A 22,228-nucleotide genomic window follows, 5' to 3' on the forward strand; every position below is an offset into this window, starting at 1 on the left:
CATGATAGGTGCCTTAAAGATTGGCTGCCCCACATGAGATACCTTGAGATCGTTTGGAGGTCAGAGTTGAATTGTCCAGCACCTTAGATAAATCAGGCCATGAGCATCTCAAGCTGGGCATCCAAAAATGATGGAGGCACCCAAATGTGTTGCACAATTTTGGCCTTTGCAACTGGAGCAAGGCCACTCAGTGAGTCAGTCCCAGCGCTCGGTGTAGAACCCAAGTGTCCTGCAGCTTAATGCAGTGCTTCAACAACTAGGGCTTGGCCTTTCGAGGAAGCCTATGGGAGTTCGATGTCTATTGAATTTCAGTGGGATTTGAGCACCTAAGCTCCTTAAACTCCTTTGAAAATCCCAGCCTAGATCAGCCGGTCCTCTGAGAACATTGGTGACAGCTTGTTGGGGGGTTAAAGCCATGGAGAGTCTCAAAAAGTCCGAGTTTAAAAGTAGGGTTTGGGTTATTGTTTTTTCAAATAGATGAGAAAGACGGCACAGCATCAGTGAGCAGCGCGGATGATTGTGCAGCTGGACCCGTAGCAGTAGCTAGAAATGCTCTCCATGGATGCAATTCACGGCTGTGCAGAAGGCCAGCAAAATGTCTATGGACTGCTTAAGCCCTAGGGTGAATATGACCCAGCATGAGTTGCTACAGAGGATAGAGTGTCATGTGAGGCTTATGATTAGTTAAAAGTGAGCAGTAACATTTTAAAGTGCCATTTTTCACCTAAAGGGGTTAATCACGTGGCACATTTCACAATAATGAAGTGACATTTTTCATTGCACTTGTGTAACATGGATTTTGTTTTTAGAAATCAAGGACACAGTGTTCAACTCTGGAGGCTGAAACGTAGGCACTGAAATCTGTATTTAAGCTTTTGTGTAAAGAGACCTGGTTTTCAGAGCTGTGGAGACATCCGCAACTCCCATTAACTTCAGTGGATTCACTCCTGATTTATACTGGTGTGAATGGGGTCAGAATCAGGCCCTTTATATGTAGCACAGAGTATGTTGTCAGATCTGGTGGCACAGGGACCGTGGTTGTGTGACCCATAGACAGCAGGGTGCTGTAATGCTGCTGAGAGAATAATATCATGTACTCCTTGTATCCTGATGGATCCCAGATTAGTTCACCAGTCCTGCAGTCCTTACTTATGTCAATGGACAGAAATTGCAGGATGGACACACTAATTACCTATAGTACTTCTGGGGTGGTAGGGCAGTAGCATTTTGCACACTGCATGCTGGAAGGGAAGGGGATAAATTGACCATGGATACCCTGATTCTTATTTGAAAAGTGCTATGGGATATTAGTGGGAAGAAAGGACCTTCTTTTAAGAACTCATCCTCCCTCCCACTGCCCACAGTAAATTGCATAGTACTCCATTTATTTACTCCATCTGAGTTCACTTTATTTCAATCGTCACATTAAAAACACGTGAGAGAACAGATGCTGTTTCATTGATTTCATTTATTTATTCATTTTTGAAGTTGAAACATGATAATAGCAGGAAACCTCATTAGGCAGCAGGGTAAAATCAGGCAGGGCCTGGTTATCCAGTACCGTTAGCAAGGGGTAAGGCAGGAGGTGAGACCTGGAAGATCTCGGTCATCATATTTTGGGAGGAAAAAAAATAGAATAAGACTGATAGTTACATAAACAAAGCATAAGAAAGGCTGCAAAGAGGAGGCAGGGATCTTTCCCTGGGAGCCCCCTACTGCGTACAATCCGATCTCTTGAAACTCTTGACAAGAGAGCCCGACACGGTTTCGTGCGTCACCTCGCAGCTATAGTCGTTGTGCGAGTTGTACTCAGCTTTCGAAAGCGTCAGGGTGCTGCTCAGGCTGTACGTGCTGTCAGAAGAATCTTGCTCCTTCGTGCTGGTGAGGACACCAGTTTCGGTGGTGGTCTTATCCGTTTTCCAGACCACTTTCAAGGCACTAGGGTAGAAGCCATTCACCAGGCACACCAAGGTGACTGACTCCCCAGACAGCTGGTCGGCTGATGGGGGAAAGATGAACACTGAAGGCTTGGCATTTTCTCTACCTGCAAAAAAGGAGAGCACAGAATACGATGTTAATGACAACTAACCTAGGAGTAGATAGTAACATGAGCACGGATGTAGCCATACACAACTATCAGGCCAAATCATTCTTGCCTTACTTATGTGAGTAGTTCATCCATGTGTGATTGAGGCACCATGGATTCAGCCCATTAACTAATTCATCCTCCCAATACTCTTGGTAGGTAGGGAAGTATCATTATTATCCCCATCTTATTGATGGGGAAACTGAGGCATGGAGAGGTTAAGTGACACAGCAGGTCAGAATACAGAGGGAGTCAGTGTACATAGACCATATAGGGTATCAATTCAGGTTTAAGAAAACCACCTTGGCACTGCTTGTGTGCGGAAGTGCTTCCCCATGTGAGGAAGGGCTGCACAACCTGGCCCTGAGTGATGCGAGAGCCTTTGATATTACCGTAAGAGACATGTAATGCCCTGGAAAATGGCCTCACCCCAAAAGATACCAGGGGAAGGTGCCAATGTGACAGCTCTGGAGGTTAAAGTCCTGTTTATCGACGAACAAGATACAGCTCATGTAGCAGCAGCAGCTGCGAGCTTCCCACCACCATGCCTATATCCCTCAATCCTGAGCTAGAGCAAGGCTCGCAGGGGGTGAGAAGGTACTTCCCACTCAACCCTGGGTCTCTCTGCTGAGATTGCCAACAAGGATGCTAACTGATGCCATGTACATGACAACATGAACCCCTCCTCTCCCCTGGAAACTGTGACCTAGAGGGGAAAGGCTCCAGGGGTGAAATCTGGGCCCCATTGAAGTTCATATTAGTTTTCCCATTGACTCTACTGGAGCCAGGATTTCATTCCAGATCTCTCTCATTACCAATCCCCTGAGCCATCTAATTCCCTAGGGTCTGTTTTTCAGAGGTGCTAAGCACACATCCCTTCACTTATAGTCAATGGGAGATACAGGTGCTCAGTACTTTTAATATCAGAAACATGATTCTCCTCTCACACCAGTAAACTGCACGACTCCATTGACTTCAGCAGAGTCAACCCATTATATGCAGGTGGGAATAAGAAGAGAATCAGGCTTCAGACCCACAGAGTATTATTAATATTTTTCCTACTGCAACCGTCATATACGACTAGAACTAAAAACTCAAGATCTGTTATAAAAAAAGTCAGTGTGCAGCTAGAGAAAGACATGAAGTTAAGACTGTGGCAACCTTTAGCATAGCACCTTGTAGTGAGTGTTGATGTATCTTACTTTGTGTCACATAATCACTAAATGGGCCAGATTCTGATCTTGGTGACAGATGTAAATCTTATGTAACTGAGTAAAATCTCTCCCCATATGTCAGTATTCAGACTCTTGAAAACTAGGACCCAATCCTGCAATCCTTCCCCAGATAATACTCCCCCTGATTTCAGTGGCAATTTTGTCTGAGCAAAGACTGCAGGATCGAGTATTAATTTTATAGAGATCTGAAGAAAACATAACATAGATCACATCTTGGAAAACCAAGTCAAAATCGTTCAGTTCACTCAGTCTCCTGCTTTGCTGCTGTACAAGCTAAAATAATATCTAAGCACTGATTCTAGCAAAATTGGAGCCCAGACTTTTAAAATGTCTTGAGATTCCAGAAAAATACTCATATATTTTTACACTTATCTTAGCAAATGTACAGTGTAAAATAATAGACCTGATTCTCCTTTCATTTAAACCAGTGTTAAACTGATATAACCCCATAGCTCCACTAACTTCAGAGGTGGAGTGAGAGCACTTCTGATTTCAGTGGAGTCACACCTGATTTACACCAGCCTGAGAGGAGAATCATGCCATCTATATCTATAGCTATCTATATCTGTATCTATGGCCAGATAGATACCATACATTTGATAGCCTCTGTAACACATTTGAAATAACACCACATTTTATAGATTATTACTACAAACGATATATAGCCCCAAACAATTTTTTAAAGTATTTTTGACTTCTTTGTGAAAAACAGTAATTGGAAAAGAAAAAAAGGAAAAAGAAAAATATCATTTCATTGGCTTGTCCTCCACAATGTCCTCCTCACTATATTTTTTTAAAATTCAAAATATATATGAGTAAAGCATTGTGTCAAAGCTACTGAAAAAAATCGTTTGTAAGATAATCAGTAAAACAACTTAAAATATATGAATCAATTGCATTTTTCTATCATCAGAATATTTTTAGAAGAGTTATCAATTTTTTCCTAGTGCAAAATAAAAATATACCGTACACTGCTGCTACATCTGCTTTCATAGATACGTTACTATAGTTGATATGACAAATGTCAAAATTATTTTTGTAGATCTTAAAAGTACATTCTTTAAAACAATGATGAGATGCATTGGATAGATATACAGCTAACAATGATTAGATGCAGCTAATTTAAATCTTATCGATTACAGCTGGCAATTAATAAGGGAGGATGATTTAGTCAGACTCTACCATACTCTAACTACAACATATTTTACATTTTCCTCCACATTTGTGCTGCTGGGGTCCAATTAACTTATTTTGTGTAGGTTAAGTATTATTTTAACAGGAATGTTTGTCTGCTCTTAGCTCAGTTTTTAGTATTTTCTCTTCGTTTCTTAAACTATTTTTTTCTAAAACTGGACTTTTCTCGTTAAGATCAGTCTAATCTATTTTATCAATCTAGTCCAATCTAATCTGTTTAATCAGTCATCAGTATGTTGATCACTGTGGTATCTGGGCACACCGCTTACATTATTTGAGAGACAATTTCTAGTTTCTCTTAATGGGATGTACTGCCAAAATGCTCAATTAAAACAAAAACACTTGTATATGGTTTGATCCAAGTCCTACTGAAGTCCATGGGAGTATTTCTAGTGACTTCAGTGGCTGCTGGATCGTGACCTTCATTGTGAAACTTTGGGATTTTTCCACTTAAAATCTATAGACAAGAGGATGGCTGAACTTTTACTAACAGTGCTGATAGCCTCAGATGAAGACCCAGGACCAACACTGTCACTAGCTTACAATTTAGCCATCATATTCTTGTTTGGAAATAAAGTTAGACTTTTCTTTAAACAGTCCCAATTGATTTTTAATCCTTTCACTTAAATGTAAGGATTTGGCAACGACCGGGAATGGTGTGAGACAGCAAGGAAAGGGACAGAGAGAAAAACCAGCATTTTTCCACATTTGTGCATTAAATCAAGCAAAAACAAAGACAGTGTGGATTAACCACTAATAAAATGCACTTACGTTTTATCTCCAACTTGGTCCCCTTCCCGAAAGTGATCCACAGTGATTGTCTATAACCTTCCTCTTCTACAGAAACCTTTTTATTGCACAACTAAATGGGCTCTCCATTGTAAGTAGGTTAATTTACGTAAAATAGAGCCGTTTAGTCCAAATTACATCTAGGGAGGTGGAAGTATTTTCCACTCCTGAGGCCAGGTATATTTTATATAAATACTTCACATATCTACAGCCTCAGTAAGTTTGTCAGCGATCCCATTTCATGAATTACAGACAAAAATTGTGAATATGGACAAATTGGACACAGAAAATCAGAAGAGAGTTCAAAAATGCACTTACGTTTTATCTCCACCTTGGTCCCCTTCCCGAAAGTGAACCACAGTGAGTGCCTGTGAACTTCCCCTTCTACAAAAACCTTTTTACTGAACAACTAAATGGCCTGTCAACTTTAAGTGGGTCAATTTATGTAAAATATAACAATTTAGCCCAAATTTCATTTTTTGGAGGAGGAGGTATTTTCTGTCCTCAAAGACAGGGTTATTTCATACGCTTTCCAAATCTATGATGAGAGCAATTCTGTCTGCACTCATATTTCACAAATTGCAGATACCCCCCCTGCCAAAAAAAATTGTGAAAATAGGCAAACTGGACAAAGAGAATTGGAAGAGAGTAAAAAATGCACTTACGTTTTATCTCCAGCTTGGTCCCTTTGCCAAAAGTGGCCCACAGTGATTGCCTAGCAACTTCCTCTCCTACAGAAACCTATTTACTGTGTAGCTAAGTGAGCCCACTGTAGGCTGGCTAATTCATGCAGTATGTAACAATTTAGCTCTAAAATTCCACCTAAGGAGGTAAAGGTGTTTTCTTTCCTCGAGGATAGATTTATTTTATGCACTTTACCAGTCTCATCTCCCAGTAATTCTCTTAGCATTCTCATATTGCCAATTACCCCAATGCAGAAAACCCCCAAAAACACAAAAATGGACAAATGTGATAAAGAAAACTGAAGAGCATTGAGAAAAATGTACTTACGTTTGATCTCTACCCGGGTCCCTTTGCCGAAAGTGTACCACAGTGCTTCATTGCTACCTGTTCCCTCTACAAAAACCTCAGTTCCTCCTAACCTAGGCCATTAACTGCATCAGTGGTACAGTATGTTTTAGAAATATGGGTCCAGAGCCTTTGTTAGTGTAAATCGGCATAACTCCGATGTTTGAGAATGGGGAATACTGCACTGAGTAACGTCAGCTGAGCGTCTGGCCAGTAACATTTTTGGTCACTTGTAACATTTACTGAATTTCTCTGGTCTGGAATGAAAAGCAAAGTCCTACTTTCTTCAGATTAATCTCTTTTCTATTACAGTTGAACTACAACTGCCCTGAAAACCATCCTTTACCTGCAATTTCCAACACCAACAGATATTCACTTTATAATTTGACAGCATTAATGAATACAAATGTCAAGACAGAATAGACAATGAAAACAGAATCATTTCAAGGTACTTACGTTTTATTTCTACCTTGGTTCCTTTACCGAACGTCCACCACAGTGATCAGTTCCTATCGCCTCGTCGTACAAAAACCTGACAGCAGAAGGGGAAGGGGCATTCGGTTCACTTGGTAAAGCTCATTTCCCCTATAAAAATGTTTTTTCCATTGTGCAAAACTGAGAATTCAGTGCTAGGTCGAGTGACCTTGGTTTCATTATCTATAAACAGTCAAGAAGTTAGATAGAAGTTAAGATCAGATCAACACATTTTATGTTCTCTCCCATCCCTCTGCTCCCACATCCGCATTGACACATATTGTAACCCTAGTCACATGCTGTATTACCTTGAAAGCATAAATGCTGAAACTATTAGATCTGGGTCCAAGTGCAAAGTCTGGATCCTGATTCTAACTTTTCCAAAGTTCAGGATGTTCAGATGCAGAATTTTGGTTCACGTCCATCTCCAGAAAATGTAGATGTGGTATTGAGCACCCCACCCAGATTTTGCATGAGCTGCAGAGCTCCTTTCACATACAGCAAACCATACATTGACAAAATACTTGCACAAACAAATGGGCAATGGACTTGATTCTGCTCTCCCCCATGTAGGTATAAATTAGGAGTTACTTCATTGAGATCAATGGAGTTCTACCAGTGTTAGCATGGAATTTGCTGGATATTTTCTGTACCAGGCCAAAGAAGGATGCGAGACCTAGAAATTCTTGCGTAGAAAAGTAAAACACTGAAACTGGGAACTTTCTAAGGGATGACTGAAGGTTGCCATGGTGCACAGAATGCTGATCTAGCATGATTTAGCTAAGTAGAATTGAGAGTGAACTCAGCTGGTGCTCAAACACTACCAAATTAGGTGGCATTTACCTACAGCTCAGAGAACTGTTGAGGTGAGATTGTGTTTGGGAGACCAGGCTGCATGCCTGTTATCAGTTCCTTCATCACGTTCACAGCACCAGCTGCCACATCATTATCACTGTTACCTTTTGTGGCAATGATCTCCATGCAGCCTACCTACTCTCCTGCTATTAAGGCACCCAGCAGCCAGGTCTGTTCTGCAGTCTAAAATAAGACTCCTGGGATGATGGGGTTATTGGGGAGAATAACACTTATTTCTTGAATGACTCTGATGAGCTGTAGGGTTCTTTAGAAGCACTTCTAATCCCTATGGGACAAAATAAATAAAGGCTACCAACTTCCTCAAAGATGCCAGTTTCCCCCCTGTTTATAGCAAGGGTACCTGAGACCATCCCATCTAGGCTGAAAACCAAAAGGCACACCCAGCTCAAAGTCATGCAGTACCTTGAGAAAGGTTAGCCCTGACTGTACTAACCCAGGCCAGAAGGTGAAGGACCTGAGCCCAACACTGAAACCATCCTAGTGGCTGAGCACAACTCCCTGGTGCCTAGGGATAGCTCTGCTACATCTCCCACCTGCACTGTGAGAACCTGCTGCTCCAGGTGGCCTTAGCTAAAGACTCAGCTTGCCCTGCCCCAGCCTGTGTTTCTAGATGCCGGGATGCAGCAAGATGGAGAATATATTAACCCTGGCGCTTCACGTCTGTATCAGAAACTACCAGATCTCCTAGGCAAGAATGAGAGCTCGGGAAGAAAAGTGGTTGGTTTTCAGATGCTCCTGCAGGGGAAAGATGGGACATTTACGATGCTGTTCACAGAAGTCATGAACATGGGCTGGCACCAGGTTTATGATGTGGCACTACCACAAGAGAGAGCCACAGTCAGGCAAGGAGATCTCTGCCCTGCTGCTTGCAGGTGTGACCAGGTAGATGTCCACATACTCACTCTGCATGAGCTAGTGTGCAAAAAGTAGCAGTGTGACTGCAGTGGCCTGGGTTGTGGTGCGGGCTCACCACCTGAGTATGAAGCTAGGATCTTGGGCAGGGTTGTACTGAGGTGGCTAGCTCAAGCCACTGCCTGTGCTGCTGTGGCCACACTGCTATTTTTAGCACGCTACCTCCAGCAGAGCTAGCACGTGTAAGGGTATGTCTACGCTACGGGATTATTCCGATTTTACATAAACCGGTTTTATAAAACAGATTGTAGAAAGTCGAGTGCACGTGGTCACACTAAGCACATTAATTCGGCGGTGTGTGTCCATGATCCGAGGCTAGCATCGATTTCTGGAGCGTTGCACTGTGGGTAGCTATTCCGTAGCTATCCCATAGTTCCCGCAGTCTCCCCTGCCCCTTAGAATTCTGGGTTGAGAGCTCAGTGGCCTCAGATGGGGCTGAGGGGGCAAAATTCATTGTCGCAGGTGGTTCTGCGGTTAATGCTCGTCAGTCATTGTCTTCGCTCCGGCGAAAGCAACGCGCAAGACAATTCATTTCGCGCCCCTTTTCCTGGATTGCCCTGGCCGCCGCCAAAGCACGCGGCATGCCATGGAGCCCCATTAAGCATTTTGTTGTTACAGTCACTCGTATGTGTACTGGGATGCCATGGACAGAGGCATACTGCCAGCCTACCACAGAAAGCATTCATTTGCTTTTTCGTGTGATAGCCCAAAGACGTTATCAGTCCATCTCTGTACCGTCTGCTGTCCGTTGTAAATTACAATGAGATGCAGTCGGTTATCTGTCCTTCTTACTGTCTGCTGCATCATGGGCCCCTGCTGAATTCGCCGCGAGGCGCAAAGCGCAAAACTGGAAATAACTCCCTCAGTCAATCCCACTCCTTATGGTTTCTAAAAATAGAGTCCCAGTCCTGCCTAAATATGGGGCAGTGTACTACAGAACCAGTGATCAAAAGCACAGGTGCTCTGGTTCAGATCCCGCAGAAATGATGAGCTAGCATGGCCATTCACGGAGGATGCCCCTGCAGACAACCCCAACCCATTTCTTCTCTTCCTCCCCCAAACCTTCCTGGACTACCATGGCAAGTGTCCCCCCCATTTGTGTCATGAAGTTTATTAAGAAATGCAGGAATAAGACACTGACGTTGGTTAGTGAGATAAAAATGAGGGAGGCAGCCTCCCGGTGGCGATGACAGTCCAGGCAGAACATTAACGCGGTGCGGGGGAGAGAGCCCAGCATGCCGCTGCCTATGATAGCTCCAGCCAGGACACAATCTTTTCTTTACACAGGAACAGGAAGGGCGTGATGGAGCTCAGCCCCCAGTTGCTATGATGAAGTACGGTTACCAGCCGTGTCTTGTACCATCTACTGGGCACCATGACCGGGATTCTTTCCCTATTATCACCCAGGGGCCCCTGGCTGAGCCTCACCTGAGGCCAGCCCAGGGGGACTCACGGGCTGATGCAAGACAACGATATCAGTCATACATTGCCACTGTCTGCCACCCATGGGAGGGGAGAGGCAGTGGATACTACTCTTCACTGCTGCAGCATCGCGTCTACGCAGGCGCATCAGCCTAGACACATACGGGTACATTGAAAAAGTCAAGAAACGTATTTCGTCTTCCCTTTTCTTTCACTTGGCGGTGGGGGGGGGGGGCGTAAATTGACGAGCCATTCCCTGAACCCATGCCGGACAATGTGTTGTGAAAACCCTACAGGCATGTGGAGATCAGCCAAGAATGCAAAATACTTTTCGGAGCAAACTGCTGTGCGACTGTGGATAGCTGGTAGTCCTCAGTACCCCCGTCCCTTCCGTCCCTCATGACGCGTTCATTTGATTCCTTGGCTTTCCCATTACGCTTGGTCACCGCAAGCACTATTAGCCGTGTAGATTTTTGTTTCAAACAGTTTGTCATTGTCTCATTCTGCTAACGGAGCTTTTGAATTAGAAACAGATTGTGTCTTTCCCCATACAGCGCCGTTCAGATCCAGTACCATCTCACGTCACGGTCAACCATGCTGGAGCTCTCCTCTTGTTTCATTTTTTGGCTTTGGGACTGCCATTGCCATCCCATGGTGATACAGAGCTTCACGCTGGGGCAAACAGGAAATGAAAATCTAAATTTTCGCAGGGCTTTTCCTGTTTACCGTGGGCCACTGCAGTCCGAGTTCAGATTGCTGGCCAGAGCGGTCCACAGTGGTGCACTGTGCGATACTGCGCCGGAGGCCCAATTACCGCTCGACTTTGCGGCCCCACACTAACCCTAATCCGATATCAACCCTAATCTGATATGGTAATACCGATTTTAGCGCTACTCCTCTTGTCAGGGAGGAGTACAGAAACCGATTTAAAGAGCCCTTTATATCGATATAAAGCGCCTCGTAGTGTGGACGGGTACAGCGTTAAATCGGTTTAACGCTGCTGAAATCGGTTTAAACGCGTAGTGTAGACTAAGCCTTAGTCTGCCTGAGCTGGGAATTAAACTCCCAGATGCAGTGCAGACATACCCTAAGAAAGACTCTGGTCTGTCACACAATATGGCCACCGTTCAGAAAAGCCCTTACGCATGTGTGCCTGAATAGTCCCGTTGGCTTCAATGGGCCTATGCACATCCTTCAAGTTAGACATGTGCTTAAGTACCTTGCTGAGCCTAGATCCTAGCACCTAAACAAAAGAGTGTTGGTTCACAGTCACAGGGAAGAAGGAAGCAGGGAAAAGATGTTGCAGTCAAGGTGCTGGGACGTGTACCTGGTTTAGGTAAATGGAGAGACATCCCCGCTAGGTATTATTAGATGAGGGATTTGAAAATAGACACAGAGCTGAAATGGACAGTGGCTCTGTACATACTCAGGAAGACAGTTGTTACCCCTTTTCACTGGAGTGGTGATGAAAACAGGGGCCTGGTTAGTGAAGAAACGGACTCTAAACGTGAAAATGTTACGGTAGAAACTGAATCTGAAAATGTTACTGTAGAAACTGAATCTGAAAATGCAAATGAAGAACTGGAGGAACAAGTGATGAAAGCTCTTCTCCACTGGCCTGTTTGAGAGAAGGGCAGCTGCTTTTAGGGTGGGATTTTCAAAGGAGCCCAAGGGGTTTAGGTGCCCAAATCCCATTGAACTCCCTTAGGCTTTTTTGAACCCCCCAGCTTTAAAAGCTGCGAAAAGAGGGCAGGACCAGGAGAGAGAATTTTGATCGGTGTGAAAAAGACAATTAAAATTGTGAGGCTGAGGCAGGCTGGCCGGCGCTGACCATGGGGGCATTTCTCCCTCAACCCCAAGTATATGAAGGATTTGGGGCCTGATCCAAAGCCCATTTAAGTCAAGGGAAGTTGTCCCACTTACTCCAATGGGCTTTGGATCAGGCCCTTGGCTATTGGAACACGTTTTGTTTTGAGCTTTCTGGGAGCAGCCTAGATGCTCGGTGCTAGGTGTATGACCGTAAGATGCATTTTCTGAACATTTCCTTCTTGCCCGTGTTTGTGTTTTCAGTTGTCCCTTTTCACTGCATGTTTCTGTTTCTTTCTTTTCACCTCAGTTGTCATGGCTTCCATCTTTATCAGAGTCTATATTCCGTCATTCTTATTTTTATAGCAGGTGTAACTGTTCCCTCTTCCCCTGCCTCCTTCTCCTCTGCTCTCCCTCTGTTGTGTTCTCTTCCTCCTTCACCCACATTGTGAGCCTCTTACTTCTTTTACTAATCCTGCCTTCCCTTTTCTTGCTCTTTGGCCGTGTCTACACTAGCAAATGGAGTGTGACGTTGCCCCATTGCTTACACCAGCACAAGGGCAAGTGTAGACTGGACTCTGACATTGTCAGCACTTTGTCCTAAAGCCCTCCTCTGAAATGCCTGAGCCTGGTCTCCACTAGTCCTTGTGCCATTGGGAGTCCCAGAGCGTGCACCAGGACACCAAAAGGTGGGCACCACATTTAATAGTATAGAAGTAGCCTCTGTGTACTCTTTCCAGCTCCATAGACTCTCCTGCCTCCCACCCACCAATCACACACACACAGGATCCTATATGGCATAGACAATACCACACAGACACACTCTCCTCCCTCCCCTGCAAAAAAAACAAACAAACCCTTGCTCATGATCTCCTGACTCCCCACAAAAGTCACGTCCCCTCCTGGTCCCCTATATCTTACATGAGCTTCCTTTCTCGACAAATCGCTAGCTCTCTCTTCCCCACCCCCTTCCTCTCACACACAGAGCTCTCCTCCAGATTCACACTCACACAAACATACGGTCAACCCCTTCACACACAAGCTGTCCTCCTGTACACACAAGTGCCACCTGACATGGAGTCAGCCCCTCACACACAGGCACTCCTCCCCCAGATACAATCAGCTGTTTACACACAGGCAGTGCCACCTCACATACTGTCAGCCCCACACACACAGGCAGTCCTCCCCCAGATACAATCAGCCTCGCACGCACACACATACAGAGACAGTGCCATCTCTCCCACAGGCAGTACCCCCTGAAACTCAGGCTGTCTTCCTTGCATACAGTCAGCCCCTCACACCAAGCAGCCCCCTCCTCCCTTGACAGCCACACGCAGATGTCGCCTCCTCTTCATTCCTCTCCACACACAGGGCTTTTGCTACTAGAAAGGAAGCAACAGTTGGATGCATTAGGGGCCCTGAGGGGCCCTAGCAGGAGCAAGCCAGCCCTGCCTTGCTGTGGTCTCTACGCTATGGAACTCCTGCCAGCCATGTGTATGGTGCCTCTTCCCCACAGCATGGATGCGTTGTGCATATGCACAGTCTCAGAACCAGCATTTCAGGTAAGTCATCTCATTTCCCTACAGCTCTTGGTTGCCAGAGCATTTTCAGTACATGGATCTTTCCCTCCACCCTGCCCCTGTGATGTGTTCCAACACTGGGATACCAGTTGTCTAGCGATGGTCAGCCATCAACATGACACTGCCTGTCATCTCTTATTGAAGAAGGATCAGGGTGTCTTTACTTTGCCTGGGATAATTAATATCAACACAGTGAGGGGTGATAACCTTAGGCTCTGTCTTTGCAGTGGAGGGGTTCTGTTTGTGAGAGGCCCTCTTTGATTTCCAAGAAGTTACACACAAGGGGCTTGGTTAATATTGTAGGCACTGAGTGCCAATGCTTCTGCAGGCGAGGGTGCCAGAACCTTTGTAGAAGGGTGGGGGCAAGGCCAAAGTGCTCCCTCCCTCTCCCTGGCTGGCTGCTCTGGCAGTGAGCCAGTTGCCCTCTCTTCTGGTGCCACAGCAGCCCCTGTTGGGTGAAAGATGTAGTTGCAGTGCCTCCCTGGCACAATCTATTATTCTGTGAGGGAAAAAAAAATCTGCGCGGGACATGAATTCTGCACTCATGTTTCTTTTGTTAAAAAGTGGGAGGGCCATGGCCCCTGGTCCCCTAGTTCCGGCACCAGTGGGGACAGCTGAGCTCCCAGTGGAGTTCACCCTGATGAAGAGCAGGTGGCAGTACTGCATCCTGCTCCCTCAAAGGTTCTGCCAAGAAGAGTAGGGCTGTGGCTGCTGCTTTATAGTGTCTGGGCATCTCCTGGGTGGCCTGGCCCCTACCTGTTCATATCCATCACCTTCAGGGCTACACTGGTTGAATCTGGGCCCACTGACAGAGAAAGGATGCAGGCAGCTTGTGCCAGTGATCTCCTACCCCAGGCAGGGTCACCTTCTGCCTGGCTTCCCTTGGGGGAACCTAAGAATGAATCTGGCCCAGGGGACATAGCATGGGGCTCTGAATGGTTGTGATGTCCTCAAGTCTTTGCAGGGGGAATGCAAAGCCCTGATCTCAGCTCCTGATAGGTGCAGGAGCTGCTTTCTTTTGTCTTTAAATGCATTTTAGGACCTTAAATAGCTTAAAAATATGTATGTGCAAAGGTTTTACCTTTCAGTTGTGGGTCCAGCCCCCTCCCACCAGGCTGCAAACATCAGCACATTAAAATCATGAGATGACAAAATAGCAGGATAAAAATGAACACTCACTACTAAGCAAAAGCCCAAACAAGCAGTGCCTAACTTTGGTGAACAGCATAGACAAGACCTGATTTGAAGGCAATTGAAAAGATTTTGACTCCAGTGGGCTGTGGATCAGGCTTATTGAACCAAGCTACAGAGAGGCAACGAGAGACAGATAACAACAGTGGCCTGTGAGAGGAATACAGTTTCTGTTTATCGAGCTGGAAATTATTTGATAAAAGATGGAATCTCCGTGAGCATAAACATCTATTGAACAGATCATCAAAATGATACACCAAGCTGTGGTTATTACTAATGTATTACCATCTGTAATGGTCATAATACATACAGTACATTGTGTTATGCCTCCCTCTGGGGGCAATTAGGATGCTCTGCAATAGTTCATTTGATACCATCTCAGAATATATTTGCAATTAATTTATCAGCTACAATATTCAGCATAAGGCTTGTTATGACTCCCTCTAGTGGTAATCAGGATGCTGTGCAGTGCTCCATTAAAGGGACTATCATGGTTGGAAACATATTAACAAGCAGTATAGGAATATTTTATTTTGATTTGTTGATAAGAAAATAGTCTAAATGAATGTTCAGCATTAAACCATGAATTACTCACAAAAAATCTTTACAAGATGAGTCAATAAAAATACTCAACCTCCCTTATATGTCACTACTCCACAAAAAGAAACCTCAAGTATTCTCACCAGAAAAAGTCCTGTGTTTCTTGTATTTACAAAGGCTTTTTCTGGAGGGGACATCTAAGGTTTCTGTTTTGAGAAATGGGGAAGCTTGGTTATTTTAATTGACATTGACTCAGTTTGTATATTTCATGGGTAATGAATGTCTGGTTTGAAGCTGCACATTCATTAGTATGTTTTCTTTTCAGAACTTTTTTATTAATTGAAATGAATAGATTTTTCCTGTACTAAGTTGTTAATGTCCAATGTTTCAAGCTTTTCCTGTATTTCAATGCCAGAAGCACAGCAGAGAATTCTGCTCACCACCAGAGGAGACCTAGGTCTTGGTACCATATACAGTACAGGATTGTATAGAATATCAGGGTTGGAAAGGACCTCAGGAGGTTATCTAGTCTAGCCCCCTGCTCAAAGCAGGACCAATCCCCAGATTTTTGCCCTGATCCCTAAATGGCCCCCTCAAGGATTGAACTCACAAGCCTGGGTTTAGCAGGCCAATGCTCAAATCACTGAGCTATCCCTCCCCCCATAGCTAGTAATATAATTAATGCCAATTCTGCATGTCAAATCTATTATGCATTTTTAAACCATGTGTCCAAAACACAATATCTGCTTTGCATCTCTATACCCAAGTGATGCACACTGGCAGTTCTGAACAGTTATAAATGTTCCAAATATTATCTTAAAAATAGAACAAAACAAAAAAAAATCCACTCCATATCTTTTAATCCATTACATGAGCCAACGACTTCAACAATGTTAAACTGTGTGGGCCAGATCCATAGCTAATGTAAATGACTTTGACTTCAGGGGAGCTACCCTGATTTACACCAGCTCAGGGTCTGGTCATGTATGTCTCCAGTTTATTTTGGTACAATATTTCCTTAATTTCTTTAATCAAATGATGGTATTAACATAATATATACAGTTACAGTTGTGGGCTAAGCCACAATTTCGATTTTTATTTTTAAATGTATTCTGGAATTTTTTTTACCTACCTTGTAGCCTTGGCCAGATAAAATGAGCCAGCAAAATTACTCAATCTGAGCTGGCAACGTTGATCAACAAACTCCATGTAAAAATAAAGCGTGAAATGGAGCACTTACAAATGGCCAGGATGGCAGGATGCATCACTTATGTATATGGCTGCAAAGCTGATGGTGTGTACTATGGTTCTAGTGTTTAAAACTGAAGAATGGATTTGTTTAAACTGTTGCAGGAAATATTGACCTATTTCCACTTGCAATATTCATATACAGTATATTCAGCATAAGGCTTCTGATACCCTCTGGTGGCAACAAGGATGAACTGCAATACTTCATTGTGGTCCCGATTCAGGAAGGTTCTTTAGGCACATGTGCAACTTTAAGCAAGTGTATAGCCCCATTGGCTTGTGTTGACCTTAGTGTTGTCCAGATTTTGACATTGGATATTATTGTTGGCATTGGATATTTGGTTTGAGGAAAATCTGCAGGTAGCAGCTAGTCAGTGATCTCTGTGACAATGAATCTAACTAGCTTAACAAATAGAAAACCCTTTGAAAAAATTGAGTCCACTTTCTCCTTAGCCTGAACAAGGACAGCAGGATCAGGCCCAGGATAAACCAAAGAAATATATTTGAAATGTTTCCTCCGATAAATGTTTTCTCAAGATATTGTTACTGACTCTCAAGGAAAAGTTTTCCCAGCCTAGGGAAGACCATTCTGACACCCTCGTTGCTATTGAAAGCACCTGACTAGTTTTGGAATCAAAGGAGAACTAGGTTTTGTCTGTCCATGGAGTGGTTAGACATTAACACACACACACATTAAGGGAGCTATTGAGACAAGAAAGAAGCAGCAGGCAGGCTGCCTGGTTAGTCCGTAAGCTACTTAAAAATTGTTCTAGCAGCAGCCAGAATAAAAACTATCATCATTCTTCTAGGCTCTCTAGTCAGTGTGGGCAGGGATTTGTTGCAGCTGAGTTAAGAAGGTAGGATAGCAGGTTTCTCTGTACAGTCACATCTACCAGTTTGGAGTTATGCCATCATAGTGACCCTACCAGGGCATTATAGCAAGGTTTGGTCTCCCTGTAATGTGCAGTCAGTATGTGTGCGTGAATGAGAGAGAGATACTGCCCTCTAGTGGCTGGTCCACAGATTAAATACTAGTGTCTACCATTATGATTTCCAGTAGCACCCACAATGGACTGGGTACAGTACTCTGCAAATGTAACCCACATGCTCACATTGTAGCATTTTGTGGTCTACGTATGGGAAAAAAGTGTGGAGGATACAGTTCTTTTTTGGGATACCCTGTAGACTTGTCAGAGCCAGGTAGGGAGACTCTTTAATTTATCTATAATAATTGGAGATATACCACCTATCTCTTAGAGCTGGAAGGAACCTAAAGGTCATTGTGTCTAGCCCTTTGCCTTCACTAGCAGGACCAAGTACTGATTTTTGCTACAGATCCCTAAGCGGGCCCCTCGAGGATTGAGCTCACAACCCTGCATTTAACAGGCTGATGCTCAAACCACTGAGCTATTCCTCCCTGTTTTCTACCTATGGATAGGTCAGACTCATGCAGAAATTGGGTGTGGGAAGCACTGGGCATGCCTGTTAATTGATTGAGCCATTTAGGCAATTTCCATTGCCAGCAAGCCTCTGGCAGGGCATACCTAGTGCCACTCTGAGAAGGAACCAATGGGAGTGCAAAGGGAACGGGAGGAGTTTATAAATAAGGGTTGCAGTCACTCAACTTTGAAGAGCTCAGCAATGGAGTGGCATAATGATGAGAAGGGTATTTTTTTATAGATTGTGTGTCAGGGACTTTGCCAGTTTTGCTGGATTTAAACTGCAGGTTCCCTCACTCCACTGGAGAAAAAGACTGGAATTGTTGCAAGCTGTGCAGCTTGCAGACCATTGTTGCAAAGACTCAAAGGGAGTTTGAAGGAGACTGTAGAACTAACACTTGTTTCCCAGCATTAAGGAGCTGATGTGCCTTGCAGAGAGGTTGGACACTATTCACTAGAAACAGAGAAGGATAAATCCTCCCAGAAAAGAGTTCTAGAGGAGTGTGAGTATGTGCATGCACCTAATTACATGTTACATTTGACCTTGTGGAAGTAATAAGTATGAAAACTTGGAGAACCACCACCCCACAAAAGTGTTGTCTTTTAAAAGTTATTGATAATAGTCACAATTGTTTCATGGGTTATAAATAACGGATGGAAAGATAGATCTAGCTTTAGTAAATGCTTTTCCTGTAGAGATGTTTGTGTCATTTCTTTTCTACCTGAGATTTAACTCACTAGAATGTAGAGCAAAGTGCTGAAAAGCTTCAACTCTGGCCTGTACCGGTGTGGTAGGGTTAGCTGAGGTACAGGAAAAGATTGATTATGCCTGACATTGGCAGAGTGCTTCCCCTAAGCCTGTTACCCAGGCACCAAAGATAGCAGAGTCTGCGCCTGTAAGGAAGGCTTTAGCCCAGGTGGCAAAGGGCTCTATTTCGGGGAACAGAGGAATAAGGTCTAGGGCCTGGTGTGCTGTATGTGTGAGGGGGGAGATGGGATGTGTAGTATTTCTAGAGGTTATTCTATCTCCAGCACACAGCTTTGTGACTGGGGAGGTGGGGATGGGTCCCTGGTGGCTGGGGCAGACTGTGCAGACAGTAGCAGCAACTTTACTCATGCTTGCTGCCTCGTGCTGTGCCTCCAGAGAGTTGAGGAGACCTGGAGGGGCCAGTGAGTGTGGCTGGTTGTGCACACGGTTCTGGGAATGACTCTGCCCAGCCCCACAAGCAAACCCAAACTGGTAGTGGAGGTTCTATTGTGATTTAACCTGTTTCCTGGGCACGATGGGTTAGCTGTGTGGAGGGGGCTGTAGACACTCACCCAGGTATGTCACAGCTGGATTTGTAACACTGCTATAAGGAAAAAGCCTCCTCCTACACACTGATAAGGGAAACTGATGCTTTCAGCTGTGGTGTAGATGGGCCCCAGGATCTGACCCAAGCCCTGTCCTCAAATCACATGTTGCTGAAGTGCTGACACTGTCTGTAGGAAGTAGCTGTTCACCATAGCAACATAAACTAAGGAGAGCAGGGAAGCTTCTGTACTGATCTTATCATTGTAGAACAGGAGCTCTGTTGACTACAATGAGCTTCAGCTCTGTCAGTATCAATGCTGCCGATTGTGAGAGTGAAATCAATCCCAGATCTGCTCCATTGAACCCAGCTGGGCTCCTAGAGTGCAGGCAACTGAGAAGCATGTCCAGGTTTCTGTTCGTACTAGATGAATCTGTCACTAATGTCTGAATTAGCTTTGCAATTGATGGTGACTATCTCCTGGAGACACTGACAGAGATTTTGGTGTCTGAGTCAGCACAACATCCCTTGGAGCCTGAGAATAAAACAAAATATCAAAATAATATGCATATATGTGCAGGCTTGAAATCTCAGTTGTATTGGGCCTTATAAATAGTGACAGGATCTTTCCACATTTTTATTTAATGTCAGTGTCACATGCCTTGTTGTTTTCAATCACATGAAAAGTGTGTGTATAGATAATACCTGAGGAGTGCTCATGATCTGATAAAGCAAAGCATAATGGGTCAGTTCCTCAGGTGGTGTGCATTGGCAAAGTGCCACTGAAATTGATTCATAGCAGCTGAGGTTCTGATCCAAAATAGCTACACCCCTTGGTTTCATTCTGGATCATTTCCTTGTCAGTGTCTCCTTCATTTAGGCTTACCTGTAATGCAGAGCACTACCAGCCAGATGTGATGAGCCTATGTGATCAACCAGATACATCTCAGCTGGCTGACAGCTGATTGGAGTAAAATGGAACAGAGAAATACCAGGTGGGGATAGCTGATGCAGAGCATTTGCTCTGTGTAAATTTACATGTGATTCAGACTAAGTCCAAAAGAATCAAGTGAGCAAATGGAACATCACTGACGTAGTAAGACAGCAGGGCTGCTCCTAGGGCTGCTTTCCCACTTGGCAATGAAACGATGTTGGTCAGAATCAATGGGAACGAATGTCCTGAGCTTTCAGTTTACATTTCTCTAATGTGGTGTTACTATCACACTCTAAATCTCCTCCCAGATACCTGCCTACAGGAAATCAACTCATGGGCCTTTTCATTGTGTTCAGGCTCTGATGTCCTAGTGATAGTGTGGGGTAGGTAAATAGTAAGTGGGGTGATCTCTCTGCATTCACCCCTTCATAGGGGAACTGGACAGGGCTAATTTCTCTGCTATTATTTGTGATGGGTGAAATCAGCCCCAATGCAGAGGGCTGAAATAAGACCCAAACACCATTTAATGTCTTCAGTAGTCCATCTGTTTGGTGTTGGCTTTTTGCACAGAGGTGAGTTTTATTGTATCATCGAACAGTGACCCGGTTGTAATGCACACGTGCGAAGGGCTAGCTGATGTGAGTATGGGGGTCAGAACTTTCACTCTGATTTTCTTAGCAGCCATGGGAATGAAAGCTCAGATGTGAGGCTGCAATAAAAAAGGCCCAGATCATCACCTACATTGAGGAACCTGGGCAAGGGACAGGCTGTGTGGAGGGTGTCTTCTGTATTGAAACAGAGAACTGACCTGGTTGGCTTATAACAATGTGCTAAATTACGTACTCTGTTAACATAACATACAAGAATACTCTTGTAACAAAACTTCAGGTGCCCTGATGTGTAGGGTGAGTGTATAGAAATGGCTGTAGATTAACCTGCAGGAACAGGGGACATACAGACACTGAGTGCATGGCAGGCAGCCTGCAGCATACTTAGTGTTGTGTAGACCAGCGGCTGTCAATGTTTTCAGACTGCTGCATCCGTTTGTCTTGTGTTCGTTTCACCTCCCTCAAAAACTACTTGCTACAAAATCGGACATAAAAATACAGAATTGTCCCAGCTCACTATTACTGAAAAATAGCTTGCTTTCTCTGTTTTACCATTATAAAATAAATCGATTGGGATATAAATACTGTGCCTACATTTCATATGTATAGTATATGGAGCAGTATAAACAAGTCATTGTCTGTATGAAATTTTAGTTTGCACTGACTTCACCAGTGCTTTTTATGTAGCCTGTTATAAAAGGAGGCAAATACCTAGATGAGTTGATGTACCCCTTGGAAGACCTCTGTGTACCCCCAAGGGTACCTTTATCCCTGGTTGAGAACCACTGGGCTAGCCCTTCGTTTGTGTGTGTAATGCCCTCTGGTGGCAATTTGTGGAAATTCACCTTCATTTATCTTTAAGGGCTACAAGAGAAAGAGGCTGCTGTGGGCAGAGAATCTCTCTGTACAAGTGCAGGGCAGTGTTCCTGCATCACAGCCTGTTTGCAGACTCATTGTAAAGTTGATGCAATGGTAATGACATGGTCACATCAGCAGGACGCTGCTCCTAACCCTTAGTAATAGGAGTATTTCCTCTGGAGCCCATGTATCATAAGCATAATTCCTACTTCTGAACCTTAGAGTCCAAAATGTGGGTGCCTGCATGAAACCTCCAAGCTTAATTACCAGCTTGGATCTGATAGCGCTGCCACCAGCCAAAAATTTCCAGTGTTTGGCTCACTCTGGTCTCCCCAAAACCTTCCCTGGGGGACCCCAAGACTCAGAAGCCCTGAGTCTTACCACAAAGGGAAATAACCCCCCTCCCCTTGTCTTCTCTTTACTTCCTCCCCAGGCTTCCCCTCCGTGGGTTATCCTGGAAGATTACTGTACTTAAACTCCTTGAATTACAAAACAGAGAGGGCAATTTACCTTCCCCCCTCCTTCTTTTTCCCCCTCCCAGTCTTTCCCTGAGAGAGACCGTAATCCTGGCACAGGGATTTCTATCCCCTAGAGCCTCACTTAGAAAAGAAAATCCAACAGGTTTTAAAAAGAAAAGCTTTATATAAAAAGAAAGAAAAGACATAAAAATGCTCTCTGTATCAAGATAACAATATACAGGGTCAATTGCTTAAAA

At 44.3% G+C, this 22,228-nt stretch overlaps 1 gene segment (V, D, J or C); it reads right to left on the reverse strand.

The window, feature by feature from the left end:
- Positions 1-1,448: 1,448 nt before the first annotated feature.
- The window catches only part of LOC116821916 (Ig kappa chain V-III region MOPC 63-like), a 101,336-nt gene continuing 80,556 nt past the window's right edge, over positions 1,449-22,228 (reverse strand). The window contains 2 exon segments of the V gene segment in view: positions 1,449-2,044; positions 6,316-6,360. Of these exon segments, the coding sequence occupies positions 1,713-2,044; positions 6,316-6,360 (377 nt within the window).

Source organism: Chelonoidis abingdonii, chromosome 5, assembly GCF_003597395.2.
Source record: "Chelonoidis abingdonii isolate Lonesome George chromosome 5, CheloAbing_2.0, whole genome shotgun sequence".
Taxonomy (NCBI): domain Eukaryota; kingdom Metazoa; phylum Chordata; order Testudines; family Testudinidae; genus Chelonoidis; species Chelonoidis abingdonii.